Raw genomic sequence first — 13,633 nt, 5'->3', positions numbered from 1 at the left:
GAAGCCAATCTGGTTCACTGAGGAGAATGAGCAAGAGAGAGCAGCTGGGAGAGGCTGAGCATGGGGAAGAGAGGACAGAGGGTTGGGTGCAAGCAGATGCAGATGAGCTGCAGCTGGAAGGGAAAAGGGGGGGGGGGAGGAGAGCAGCTTCCCAGAGCAGCAAGCATTCCTTACATGACACAATGCAGTGCCAAGGCTGAGCCCACTGCAGCCACTATGACACCAGTGAGAAATGCCTGTAATTAGGAAGCTGGCAGTTCTCTGGGCCTTAGCCCAGAGTGAGGATGCAGCAAGAATTTCTGAGCCACGCTGAGCCAGGTGATGGAGGAGGCATGGTCAGGACCACTCCAGGTCCATCCCTCAGCCTCACTTGCTCCACTGCCTCCTGCTTCTCTTCTCCACTAGGACTCTTATTCTCCCTCAGACGGCCCTGTCTTCCTCCCTCCCACTGAGGCCTGAGGTCCTCAGTGCTCTCCTCAATCAAGGCAGATCTTCATTTGCAGGGGACAAGGGCCTTGGCCCCTCCTCCCCTCCCTTTCTGCTTCTCTCTTGGCTCCTTGCCTCCTTTCTCCAATCCCCATTAGCTGATGATCCGAGTTTGGTGTGTGTGTAGGGGGGGGGGAGGTCATGCACACGAGTGTGTGCATGTGTGGAATCACTAAAATTCCTGGCTTTTTCCATGTTGAGCCTAATGTGTATGCCTCTTTAGGTCTCTGTGTGATATGCAGGACATCTGCCAAACATGGCCAGCTTTTCATTTTCAAACCTGTTCCAAGACCCTGCTTTTGTGTCATTATGAACCACTACATCTTAGGCAAATGACAAAGACAGAAATATATATAACTGGAGGCTAAATGCTCTGGGGAGGGCAAGGTGACTCCCGGTGGCTGGATGTGCTTGTGGATATCTGCGTGGTGAGCTCTACTTTGACAGCTAAGCTGTGGCTGTGGCAAGAGGTGGACAGTGGAGACAGACTTTGACCATTGAGGAGCTGAGCTGAGAGCCTTATGGAAAAGGGGGCTGGGGTCCTTGTGAGCCCAGCTCAAAGAGGCCCTGTGGCTGAGAAAAGGCAGCTTTTCTTTGTAACTTCCCATGGGAACTTGGCAGGCAAGTCGTTGGATAGCCCAACCTGAGGCAATCAGGCTCTTTTTTTTTGGGGGGGGGGGGTTTCGAGACAGGGTTTCTCTGTGTAGCTTTTGTGCCTTTCCTGGAACTCACTGGTAGCCCAGGCTGGCTTCAAACTCACAGAGATCCGCCTGGCTCTGCCTCCCAAGTGCTGGGATTAAAGGCGTGCGCCCGGCTTGCGATCAGGCACTTTAACATGTGTGTCCATCTTTCTGTAAAGATCTTTATTATTAACTAGCTCCCAGGAAGCTGTCTCCAAAGACCTGATGCCAGGCTCTGAGGAACAAGGGCATTTCACCAAGGGCTAAAGTGTACTGCCCCCACCTCTCTGGACTGTGTCCTCTCTAGGAAAAGACACTTGCCAGGCAGTCAGATGGGCCACTTCCAGGGGTTGCCCTCAGGACTCACTCACCACAAGAATCCTCACTTCTGTGTGAAGATCCCCGGGAGTCTGAGGCAGACCCACTCCACTGCCGCCTCTGGTGGGGCTGCTCAAGTTGTAGACCCCTTTAAGCTTTTCCAAGAAGGTCGGAACATTCTCCTCTGAAAATATTTTATTGATACATTGAGTCTGAAAACGCCCATTTCCCAACCAGCTGCTATAAAGTCTCTTGGATGGGCCACAGATCCATCTTCAGGGAATGGTTCCGTGAAGGAGATGGCGGAAGTGGGTACGGAGCCCAGACAGGGCTCTAGGTCTTCTGAGGACAGCTGTCTCACTCAGCACCAGGGTAAGGGTGGGGGTGGTCAGGAGCGGAGCACCTTGGAACTTTATTGCTGGTGAAAGCCAAGGAAAGTAAGACCCTGCCAGCCTAGAATTGCAGCTGGGGGCATCGGCACCCACGGTTCCAGAGAAGTTGGCACTGATTCCCCAATCCACAGAGCCTGGTTGCTCACCCACCCACCCAGGGGGCCCTGGATGAGGAGGAATCAAAAAGAGGTATCTGGGCCAGGCAGAATTGGGAATGATTACAGTGTGCAGGTCTTGGGCAGATTAGAAGCCAGAAAGAGGGCAAACGGTTTGGCTGTGAGATAGCCGCCTCTTCACAGGTCTATGGTGTCGCTGCCCACGCTCAGCTCGTCAATCTGTCGGCAGGCATCCAGGAATTGCTCTTGCAGCAATGCCTCCTCAGCCTGCAGCTCGGAAGAATGTTCAGGGGAGTCGCGGGAGGGTGGGGATAGGGCCTGGTAGGATCCGGAGGCTGGGAGGTTGGGGCTGCTCCCTGAGGGCCGCGGGGGACTGAGGACGCAGACTAGCGGACAGCGCGGGGGTCTGTCGGGGCTGGAACACAGAAGCATGGATGAGCTGTCGCGTGAGAGTCCGCACAGAGAGCCAGATGAAGCGCTACTGCCTGCCGGCCAGGCCCCAGGAGAAGGGAGCTCAGCAGGCGCTGGAGATCCAGGGATCTTCTCCGACCTCTCACTGGGTCCTGCCCCTGTCTTGTTCCCCAGTGAGATGGTGCGGAAGAGGCCGAGCCCAGGGAGGGCTTCCCCAAAAGCAGTGCCCTGGAAGAGGCCAGGAGCCAGCAGCGCCTCGCTACAGAGGGCCTCCTCGATGCTGCGCCGCAAGTTGATGGGTGAAGGCGGGCGGAAGTCCACCGTGCAATCGCTGCTAGGGGAGGAAGCTGGTGACCTCGTTGGGTTGGCCCCGGCACCTTCGAAGCCCCGGCAGCCGCCACCCTGGAGTAGGAGGTCGGGACCTGGGCCCGCTAGGGCGCACAGCTGCAGCAGCTCCGCGTCCCCACGCGAGATCGCGCTACCCAGGGGCTCCTTGTCCCGGGTCCCAGGGACCCAGCCTCCTGGCAGCAGCGGGGCAGCGTGTCCCGGCGACAATCGGAAGAGCTTGGCCCAGCAGCGCCTCGGCACACGAGGGCTGCAGAGCGCCGGGTAGAGACCCAGCAGAGCCAAGGGGAGCGCGATACCCACCTCGCCCAGACGCAGCCCTAGCTGGAAGGCCCACCAGGGCCAGGGCCCCTCCAAGCCGGCTTGGGCGCCGTAGCCCAGGGCGTGAAGCACCTCGTAGCCCTGCATGGCTCCGCTCAGCAGCCCAAAGGTGCCGGCCACCGGGGCTGTGCGCGCCGCGCGCTTCCAGGACTCCCGCGGGGCGAAGGGGCTGCGCACTTGCGGGACAGGCGTAGAGCCCTTGAAGCCAGATCCTCCCAGGGGTGCTCCGGCTCGCCGCCGCCGGCCACCCCAGCAAGAGAGCGCCAGCAGGAGCGCCGACAGGAAGGCAGCGAGGAAGGCGTGCAGCCCGCGGGAGGCGAGCCGCAGCGGCCGCAGAGGACGGTGCACCGCACTCCCCAGGGTGGCCGCGGCCGCCAGCCCCAGCCCCAGCAGCAGCAGCAGCGTAGCCAAGCTGGCGGGGCACCGCGGCGTGCGCGGCCGGGCCAGCAGCAGGCAAGCCAGCCCCAAGCCTGCGGCTAAGCAGGGCTGCGGAAGGTCCTGCAGCAGCAGCCAGGCGAGGGTGGGCAACCGGTCGCGGTGCCCGTAGGCGTCGTAGAAGAGCGGGAAGGCCCGAGTGGTCCCCGCCAAGAGCAGCAGCAGATCCAGTAATGCCAGGCAGGGGGCGCCGGGAGGGCAACGCCAGGGCAAGAGGGCCAGAGCCAACAGAGCCAGCAGGGCCACCAGGCCAAAGAGCGCTCCTGCCCCATATACATGGGCTTCCCAGGCCAGGCCCCAACGAGCCTTGGCCTCTGCCCAGTCGGCCTCCAGGGTCAAGAAGAAGAGAGGCAGCGGGGAGGCAGGAGGCTGTCGCAAGTCATCGGGCAACTCTGGCTCACTACACGAATCTGGGTCACATTCAGGCTGTACTGAAGGGTTCCCGAAACTGGCAGGAAAGGGTTCATATGGACCAGAAGTGGAGACAGTGGGGTCTGTGGACAGAAAACATTTGACTGAAGCGGTTAGCAGCCTGCCCCCGCCGCCATCCCCCGCCCCCCCCACACACTGCCAGCCCTCAGCTAGAAATCTGAGTGCATCTATAAGGAGCCTGTTTTTCATCTCTTCCCTTCTCCTCCCAGAACCCCACCCTCCAAGCTGAAGCTTTCAGCGATCACTCTGCTCCTATCTATCCACTGTTCACCACCCCACCCCCTCACCCCACCCCCATCGCTCCTTGATTTTACTGGGTTGGGGGAGGGGTTTTCTTAAGAAGTTACTGAACTTTGCAACTGGAAGGAACTGTGTAGCTGTCCCCTCCAGACCAATCCCTACACCAGAGAAGAAGTTTTACGAGAACAAATTTTTCATTTCCTTTGCACACATATGAATCTCCGTGCTTAAATGGTTTGTGGCATGTGTGAGGCACTGGGTAGTTTTCACTGAATAAATGAACCCTCTTATTTACCAGAAAAAGAAACTGAGGTTCTTCAAATGGACTTTCACAAGGTCACAAATAGTCATAGTACTAGGACCCAGATCTGAGCACCAATCTTCATCCCTTTCCCACAATAAACTGCCCCACAGTATCAATATGTTTCTACACACACACACCACATGCACACAAACACACACATCTGGCTGTTGTGGAATATTATTTTAAGATGTGTTACATTTATTTATGCTGTGGAATATTTGTTTAATGATGCAATGATGTGTTGCATTTTTCACGTTGATTTGTTTAACTCTGTGAAGCTGTGTTACTGAGCCTGTCTAAAACACCTCATGGTCTAATAAAGAGCTGAATGGCCAACAGCGAGGCAGGAGAAAGGATAGGTGGGGCTGGCAGCCAGGGTGAATAAATAAAAGAAAAAAATCTGGGAGGAGAGGATCAAGAAAGAAGCAAGAAGAGAAGGAGAGGAAGATGTCAGGGGCCAGCCGGCCAGCCACCCAGCTCCACAGCCATCCATGGAGTAAGAGGGAAAGTAAGATATATAGAAGATAAGGAAAAAGCCCAGAGGCAAAAGGTAGATGGGATCATTTAAGTTAAGAAAAGCTGGCTAGCAACAAGCCAAGCTAAGGCCTGGCATTCGTAAGGAAGAATAAACCTCCGTGTGTATTTATTTGGGAGCTGGGTGGTGGGCCCCCAAAAGAGCAAAAAAACAAAGAGGCAAAGAGCCAAAAGAGTGAAAGACAACCCAGAAGCCCTGACTCCTAGCCATGTCTAGGACTAGAATAGTCCTTCACCTGTCCCTTCAACACTCTCTTGTTCCTAGTCACAGAGCATGCATGAACACATGCATGCGAGCACACGCATGCACATGAAGAGCATGGAAAGAGATAAGATTCCCCTGCCATAGCATTCTAAGAACACACTTTCTTATTAAGTGCCCTTCCTACAGGCTACACCCCAATGCTTAGCCAATGAATGGCAGTAACCTCCATCCTGATCCATCCACAAAACTATTAGTCTAGGGCTTTTTGTTGTTTGTTTTGTTGTGTTTATGAGATAAGTTCTCACTTTGTAGACCAGGCTGCCCTCTTAACTCAAAACAATCATTGCGTCTCAACTACCTAGGTGCTAGGGCTACAGCATAAGCTACTAGGCTAGGCGCACACTAAATACTCTCTCCCTTGACCCCGTGCTCCACCACACAGCCACATCTACACCCTCTAGTATGACTCTTGCTATAGGTGTCTCGCTACACTGTTCCCATTTTATATAAAACAGTATTAGGATGGGCTCCCCTGGGTCTCAGAGGGTGTCCTTGAGCTCCCCCAAAGGAACAGTCAGGGAGATCATAGTGAGGTAACATGCAATCTAAAGAAGTGAGCCCCTCAGGTGTGCTGGGGTCTGCTAACTCAGGCTCTAGCCTCATCCTATGCTCCCAACATCTCCCACATCCCTTAGGGGAAGGATGTCAGTGAAGCGTGGGAAGGATTGAGACCCTTGGTTCTGCTCTCCTGGAGCATGAGGAGCTCAAAAAAGTTAGACTCCGAGATCCTCCCATGGCCAACAGAATGGGAGGTGGTGAAGGTTGATGTCTTCCTGCACCTGGGAGGTTCAGCGGGCAGCGGCAGGCAAGAACGGAGGGAGATAAAGGTGGAAGTGAAGGCTAGAAACAGCCAGGTGGGGGTGGAGGGACAGGAGACAGGTGTGTGCTGAAGAGTAAGGGATTTCTGGTGGTTACACTTTTGCCCCAGTTGCCTCTCCATGCCTCAGCCATGCCCCAGCCATGCCCCAGCCATGCCCCAGCTGGGTGATGGAGGAAAACCCAGGAACACCCACCCTAGACAGTTCTCCCTGGTGCTAGAAACTGCGAAAACCCTAACAGAAGTAAAAAGAGTGGGGTCCCAAGCGGCTCAATAGAGAGAAGGGAAGAAGAATTGGATAACTAGCAAAGTCATGGAGGTAGCGACCAGAAAATTAAGCACACACAGCTCCCTGCCAGCTACAAGTGGCAGCATGCACTCTGGTTCCCATTCCATCCCATTCCTCAAATCCGACCTGGGTAAGACTATTACACAGAACAGCCATGGAAGGTAAATGAGATGTGAACGTGCCTAGTATGAAAAAAGATCATTCAATATATAATTCTGGCTAATATCATGACAGTTAATGTCCACCTCTGATCGACCATCAGTTTATGTTTGTGTGCGATCAGTTCTGGCCTCGAATTAGTTCTTTTTTAGAGATCTCTTTTATTTTTAATTTTGTGTGTGGAGGTGGGTATTGGCAGATGAGTACAGGTGCCCACCAAAGCTGGAAGAGGGTGTTGCATCCCCTGGAGCTGGAGTTAGGGATGGTTGTGAGCTCTCCAATGTGGGCACTGGATAGATAGCTCACACTAAAGGAACTAAAGGACCCCCCCCCCCCGGGGGTCCTTTACAAGAGTTGTATGTGCTTTTAACTGCTGGGTCGTGTCTCCAGCTCCGTAGATTACTAGTTCTTGGTTTGACAACCCAAGGCTATGATCTGTGTGGAAAGCCCTCTCACATCCTAAACTTGTTAGGATGAGGTCCAGCGAGTGAATGTCAACCTCCTACCTCAGTTTGAGCTGTTTGAAGGACACTAGCTCAAGGACCTAAACTCTCTCCAGTACCCATTCAGCTAGAGACAGGTAGCCTGCTGGTCAGACGAGGCATCAGCCTTATGTCAGCGCATCAAACTAATACAGCCCTCTCCTCATTTTCTGGCCCCTTAGATGCCCTGGTCTAACCTACTGCTACTAAGTTACTGGATTATTTGGTTTCATTTGGCCGTTTCCTGGCCAGGATGCCATAGTCTGGCCCAGCCTGTCATTCCTCAGCCTCTCCTCTGCTTACCATACAGACAAGTGCTCCCAGAGACCACATCCACTTCTCACTTATGGGCCACAGGAAACCCCATTTCTCATCTCTGTCCCCAAGCATGATGGCCAATAGAGCAAATTTCAACATTTGTAAAAATCCAGCACAGAAAATTGGGCAGAGCACAAGAGACCCCTCAAGTATCAAACACAGACTTCGCAGTTTGGAACCATGTTCCTGAGGACCATAGTTTGCCCAGAGAGCCCCACTGAGCCAAGCGTGGATGGAGGCAAATAGGAGACCACCTAGCTTCTGCCTGTGAAGGGTCCACTTGACCTCATCTCTCATCCTTTCATGCATAGCTTCCTCAGAAACAAACTGCCTTCAGTTTTCCCTAGAAGACAGTGGTCGTACACTCCCTATATTCCCAGGAGATGGATCCTGAGCAGGCCACCCCTTCAGGGAGGTTCCACCCTGTCCTTGCAGCCCCTTGACCTCAGGGGTGAAAGAAAAGAAAAGATGGGATGTCAACATGAGTAATTGGTGAGGCAGGGCTGGCTGAGGAGGGGGATGGGAAAGGATAATCTAGGTCCAGGAAAAGCCAGGTCTGATTATCCACCAGCTGCCAAGATCAAAGGGCTGAGGAATCCACTCTGGATGCTGGAAGCTGCAGCCCATTTAATGGTTTGGCTGTATCCTTCTCCCTACCCCCAACTCTAACATTGTGGAGACTGATACTCTGTAGCAGTGACACTGAAAATATTCAACAACTAGATGGACCAGGTATTGGCCATTCATAGCCCAGGCCTGCTAGTATGGTCAGGAACAGCAGTGAGGACTTACCAATGGGCCTGCAATCCTTGGATATGGTAGAACCCATTATAAATTGTCAATGTGTAAGTGGGTTGAACACAAGCTATGGTCCAAGAAAAGGGGACCCAGTGCACAGCAGACCTATGTTGTGGCACAATGTAAATGACACTTCAGTTAGAAAGATCCTAGGATACTCGGTACGGTAGGACACACACAATATCAGCACTTGTGAGGCAGGGGCAAGAGGATCAGGAGTTCAAAGCAAGCCTCAGCTACAAAGCCAGTTTGAGGCCAGCCTGGGCTACATGAGACCCTATCTTAAAACAAACAAAAAATGGGAAAAATGTATTTGTTATAAATTCTCCTCTCTCTCTCTCTCTCTCTCTCTCTCTCTCTCTCTCTCTCTCTCCTCTCTCTGAGCAAGGATTAACCCAGGCTTCCAGGTTTATGTAAGAGAAGCAGCAAGAAAAGCCTGGGTTCCTGCAGCCACCAGTGAGGCGGGAGTGGAGAGAGGGGGGTTGTGAGGCTGGGCTGCCTCTGATACTGTCCAGACTCATTAAACCTGCCTGGCCAGCACTGTCACCCAGGCTGACAGAATGCCAGCCAGCATCTATCCCCTGAGGCACACAACTGCCCCCCACCCAGAGCAGATCCTGCCGCTGCTGCACACAACTGGTCAGGGCAGTGGCCATTCCATATACACCATAGAGGGACCACTACAATAATCACCGAAGGAAGCCATAAAATACAGAGCATTGTCAGGCTGGGGGCTGGAAGAAGCCAGGGTATCTATTGCTGAGCATAGTACAGGGTGGCTTAGATACTTCACAAGCATAGGAAGTCTTTAGCAGAGCAAAGCTGGGCTGTGAGTCTCTCCCCATGGTGCCCATGGCCTCATCTAGCAAAGCTTCTCTTTGGGCACCTGTACCCCCTGCCCTGGCAACTCTGTCATCCCATCACTCGGTGGAGCCAAGGCCAGGGTGTCTGGAAGGCTGAGTCTGAATGTGTATTTGGGGTACAGTGCAAGCAAGAAACAAGGTTAAGAAACCACTGATTAAGCCAGGCGGTGGTGGCGCACTCCTTTAATCCCAGCACTCAGGAGGATCTCTGTGAGTTCAAGGCCAGCCTGGGCTACCAAGTGAGTTCCAGGAAAGGCGCAAAGCTGCACAGAGAAACCCTGTCTCAAAAAAAAAAAAAAAAAAAAAAAAAAAAGAAAAGAAAAGAAAAAAAAAGAAAAAGAAAAGGAAAGGAAAAGAAAAGAAAAGAAACCACTGGTTAATGAGTTTCTACTTGGTATCCAGCAAGGTTTCACACAATCTGGAGACATTAGGGTTTCTACCATTACCAGACCCTAGATAAGGGAGAAGACGTCAACGCAAAGAGGTCAAATGTTTCCTCTGCACCATCCACCTGTCTAGCTGCATGTTCTGAAGGGCTCCCTGAACACAGGTGCCATCTGTCTGTTCATGGTCTCCTCTTTAGTGTTTTCTCTGTGAAGGGCTCGACCCTCGACCTTACCAGGTCTGACATCATGTCACAGCAGATCAAATGGCAGAGGAGAAACCCCCAAGGCTGGCAGAGAGGCGGTAGGAAGGAAGGCCAGGCACCCGGTGCGGAGGATGGGATGAGGGGAAATGTTGTGGAAATCATGAAGTAGTTCTTGCTTATCTCTTTCTGCCCTACTCTGTCTATGGCAGCAAACATCTCAGAGAACCCTTACCCAACACCACGTGGCACCTTCCCAGCCATTACTTGTTAGATCATTAATGTATAATTTCTCCATAGTGATGGGTGAAGTGTCAGGTGGTATGGTTACGAGGACAAAGACATAGAAAGGTCCCAGGACACTGCTGAGTGTGTGACATGTAGTGTGTCTGTTCCAAATGACTTGTATGCTTACCATGTTGCGCTGGTGTTGTCTTGATTGAGGCAGGGCTTGGGGAAGCCACTGAGTCCAACAGGCTTGAGCTTGAGAACTCTCTTTCCAGGAGAGGTGGGGGTAGGGACCGAGTGGTACCAAAGAGCCCTGTAACAGGAGCATAGAGGCCTCAAATGTCATCCTACCTACTGGCAGTGGCTTGGGAGGGTTTGAAGACAATTCTATCCGTCCCCAGAGCTTGTCCCAAGGAAGCCACTGCCCCAGCAACTGTAGCCACATGTACACCATGAATTAAACCACAGGCACACGTCAGAGTATTATAGCAAACAGATTGCTTCCCCCAAGGAGCACAAGACCTTGTCCTATAGCAGTGGTTCTCAACCTGTGGGTCTGGACCCCTTTGGGGATTTGCCCGGCCCTTGAACTGGGGTCACCTAAGACCATCGGGAAACACAGGTGTGTACATTACAATTCATAACAGTAACACGGTTTCACCTGGAGACTCTGACGCTTCAGAGGCAGAGCTTGGATGTGCTGTGGTACCTGATGAGTTCCGGAGTGGAGACAATGTAGTGCCAAAGAACCCTGCAAAATAAGCCTGGCTGAAGCTGCTTCCTGTCTATAGTGGACATGGAGATTTATCAACTGATGCCCAGTAGGGATTCATCTCAAATGGGGTAGCTACTTACCAAAGGGTCCCAGGCGCCCAGCAATCTCTGCCAGGCTGGCCCGCAGGCTGGGCAGCAAGGGCAGGGACCGATGACCGAGAGTCGGGGCTGCACCTGCTCTCAAAGCCACACCAAATTTCAGCTCAAGCTCACTCTGATGAGGCCTAGGAGCACTGGTTGGAGGTGCTGTAGCTGTCAGAGCAGTAGCCCAGGTCACAGTGCCCATCCTAGGCTGAGAGGGAGCAGTGGGCTGCTTGGTGGGCCCAGAGACTGGGGGTGTGGACTCAGGAGGCAGGGAGGAGACCCAGGGTGAAGAGCTGCCCTCAGCAGAGCCCCACTCTGAGAGGTAGTTCCCAGGGGAACCCACCAGTAGTTCCCAAATGGGGTCAGTCCTCAGATCACCTTCCGCCTCTTCCTTGGACTCCTGGCCTAGCCCAGGAGAGAGAGGGTGGGTCTCTGTGACAGGGCTCCCCCAGACAGCAGCAGGTCCCCGAAGATGGAATTTGAAATTTAGTCCCAGGTTGAGAGACAGCATAGAGGCCTCACTCTGAGGTGCTGGGGTCAGAGTGGTAAGAGGGGCACCTGGGGCAGAAGAAGCTGGCTGGGGACCCACAGGAACAGCGAGCAGCACCCAGCAGAACAGCCCCAGCTCGAGGCAGCCGAGGCCCGCCATGGCCCCTCCTGGCTCAGCAGCCTGAGTGGGCAGGAGGCTCACTTCTTCAGCACCTTGTGAGCTCAAGAATCCTAGAGGGAAGAGAAGTAGTGTGTGTTCGGGCCTCTACCACCCTCTTCCCTTCCCCAGCATCAGAGGCCCGAGACAGAATCTAATCACAGAGAAGCAGAGGCAAGAAGCAAAATGTTCTGCCCGAGAGAGGCACAACTCTTCTTGCAGCCCCTTCTGCTACCTGCAGGGTCCAGGCCAAATCTCTTCGCTGCACCCCCCCCACACACACACACCCACACATTTAACCTTCCCACAACGGGGACTGAGGTCTGACTACAAGCAGTAGCCTCATCCTTAACCAGAGAATCGACCTGGCCTCCCAGATGCAGATTCTACACACACACACACACACACACACACACACACACACACACACACACACACACACACAGCTTCCTTCCTCCCTCAAACATCCACAGAGGCCCACTGTGTGCCAAGCACTGTTCCAATAATACAGCAGCAAAAAGCAAACCCTCCGGGTTGAATCCCCCACTTCCAGTCCCAGAGAGAGAAACCGCTGGAGCCCAAGGCCCTGAGTGATCTGAGCTGGAGGGCTACCCAGGCTATGCCGGAGAAGCAGGGTCGCTGGCCTGGCCCGGCTCTGCGGAGCCTTTCCCCTCTTTCCCGAGGGCTTGGCCTGCTGCTACCCTCCCCCTGACCCGAAGAGCATTTGAGGGAGGGACCAGTTAACGCTTTCTGGCTTCCCGGGAGAGGAGGTCAGGCAGGCAAGCTGGGCAAGGGGCAGCTGCAGAAGGCTATCACCCCCTCCCCAGAACACATCTGGTGGGGGGAAGGGAGGGTAAAACCAGGGACACACGTGCACCCAGTACCCTTACATCACACACACAGCCGCACCTAGCACCCGTGACACACTCACCCACGCACCCTTCACACACTCCTGCACACACACACACACACACACACACACACACTCCACCCTGCTGAGCCCCTCTCCTTGCGTGGGCTCGCTCTCTCTCTCTCTCTCTCTCTCTCTCTCTCTCTCTCTCTCTCCTGTCAGAAGCTCAGAAGCACAAACAACCCCAACACGCTGTACAGACACACTACACACCATCATCTCCACCATCCCCCCCCCCACGCCCCTTACACACCCACCCCTTGCAGGCACACATGCACACGCGCGTGCGCACACCACATTCCCGCTCCCCCAGTCCGGACTGACGGACCTGCTCCTCTCGCTCCGGCGGGTCCCCCGGGCCAACTGCCGAGAGAAGGGGAGCCCTGTCTCAGCGGGCCCCAGCTGGGCAAGGCTTTGCAAGTCTAGCCTGATCTCCGCTACGCCTAGTGCGGGGACTCAAGCTCGGAGCCCCCACTCCCCTCGGCTTGCAGGGCGAGCACAGCTTAGACGACCCGAAGCTCCGGCTCTGCCCTCGGCCGGGTCTACGACCCGCAGCGCTCTCAGCAGGCGGTGGACGGCCGGGCTCCGATCGCGCTCCGCACTCCGCTCCTCCCCACGGCGCCGCCTCCTGGCTGTGAGCCCGGCTCCCCGGCCCAGCACCCGCGCCGGGGCCCCGCGGCAGCCGGGTTTGCACAGCTCTCCCCGCCGCCTCCCGCGCCCGCCCTCCTCTCCCTCCTCCCAGCTCTCCCGCCGCCCGCTGCCCGCGGTCCGCCCCTACCCCGGTCGGCAGGCGGGCGCGCACAGCAGCGCTGAGCCACCGCCACCTTGCTGCCCGGGCCCCACGCGCACTCATTCACCCAGCGCTGCCAATCAGCGGCGCGAGAGCGGGCGCCTCGTTCTCAGCCTGGCGCTGGCAACCACACGCTCCGAGGGCCGCCCAGCGCACACACCCACAAGCACGCCATTCCCGGGAAACACCCTCTGGCGAGGGCACTGCGCGCGCTCGCGTGCGCGCACTCACATACACAGCACATGCACACGCACAGACATACACACATGCACACGTGTGCAAGCACACATGCAACGGTAGTCTTGCGTAGATAGCATCCCAGGCAATCAAATCCCACTCCGTTAAGCCTTTACGATGGGTAAAGATACTGCGTCACAACACTACGTTCCCATTTTAGAGACAGATAAAGTAAGACCCCAGAATTTACTAAACTGCTCAAGATTGCTCAGCTCTGTGCTTGCCTTCTCCACCACCTGGTGGTTTGCAAACAGAATACAACCACCGAGGAGGGCCTCCTACGCTTCGCAGACCAACTGCCAAATGTCAGTTCCCATTCATAACATCTCTTTTTGCTAAAATCTCTCCAAAATACTCAACTTCAGAAATGTCT

The 13,633-nt window shown here is 54.7% G+C and overlaps 1 protein-coding gene across 6 annotated transcripts; it reads right to left on the bottom strand.

The window, feature by feature from the left end:
* Window positions 1–1,669: 1,669 nt before the first annotated feature.
* On the bottom strand, window positions 1,670–13,198 carry Prrt4 (proline rich transmembrane protein 4). 6 transcript variants are annotated; one of them, XM_036182814.1, is made up of 6 exons: window positions 12,562–12,935; window positions 11,021–11,397; window positions 10,675–10,885; window positions 10,481–10,570; window positions 10,007–10,132; window positions 1,670–3,998 (listed from the first exon to the last, which is right to left on the bottom strand). In XM_036182814.1, the coding sequence occupies exons 2-6, from the start codon at window positions 11,324–11,326 to the stop codon at window positions 2,170–2,172; spliced, it is 2,562 nt and encodes an 853-aa protein (XP_036038707.1). In that variant the 5' UTR covers window positions 11,327–11,397; window positions 12,562–12,935; the 3' UTR covers window positions 1,670–2,169. The 6 variants fall into 6 exon arrangements, with proteins under 6 accessions (XP_036038707.1, XP_036038708.1, XP_036038706.1 ...); XM_036182815.1 differs by having other exon boundaries at window positions 10,675–10,767; window positions 11,056–11,397; XM_036182813.1 differs by lacking the exon at window positions 12,562–12,935 and adding an exon at window positions 13,012–13,198 and having other exon boundaries at window positions 10,675–11,397.
* Window positions 13,199–13,633: the final 435 nt, after the last annotated feature.

This window comes from Onychomys torridus, chromosome 3 (assembly GCF_903995425.1).
Source record: "Onychomys torridus chromosome 3, mOncTor1.1, whole genome shotgun sequence".
NCBI lineage: Eukaryota > Metazoa > Chordata > Mammalia > Rodentia > Cricetidae > Onychomys > Onychomys torridus.
This window is presented reverse-complemented; position numbering and strand designations above follow the sequence as displayed.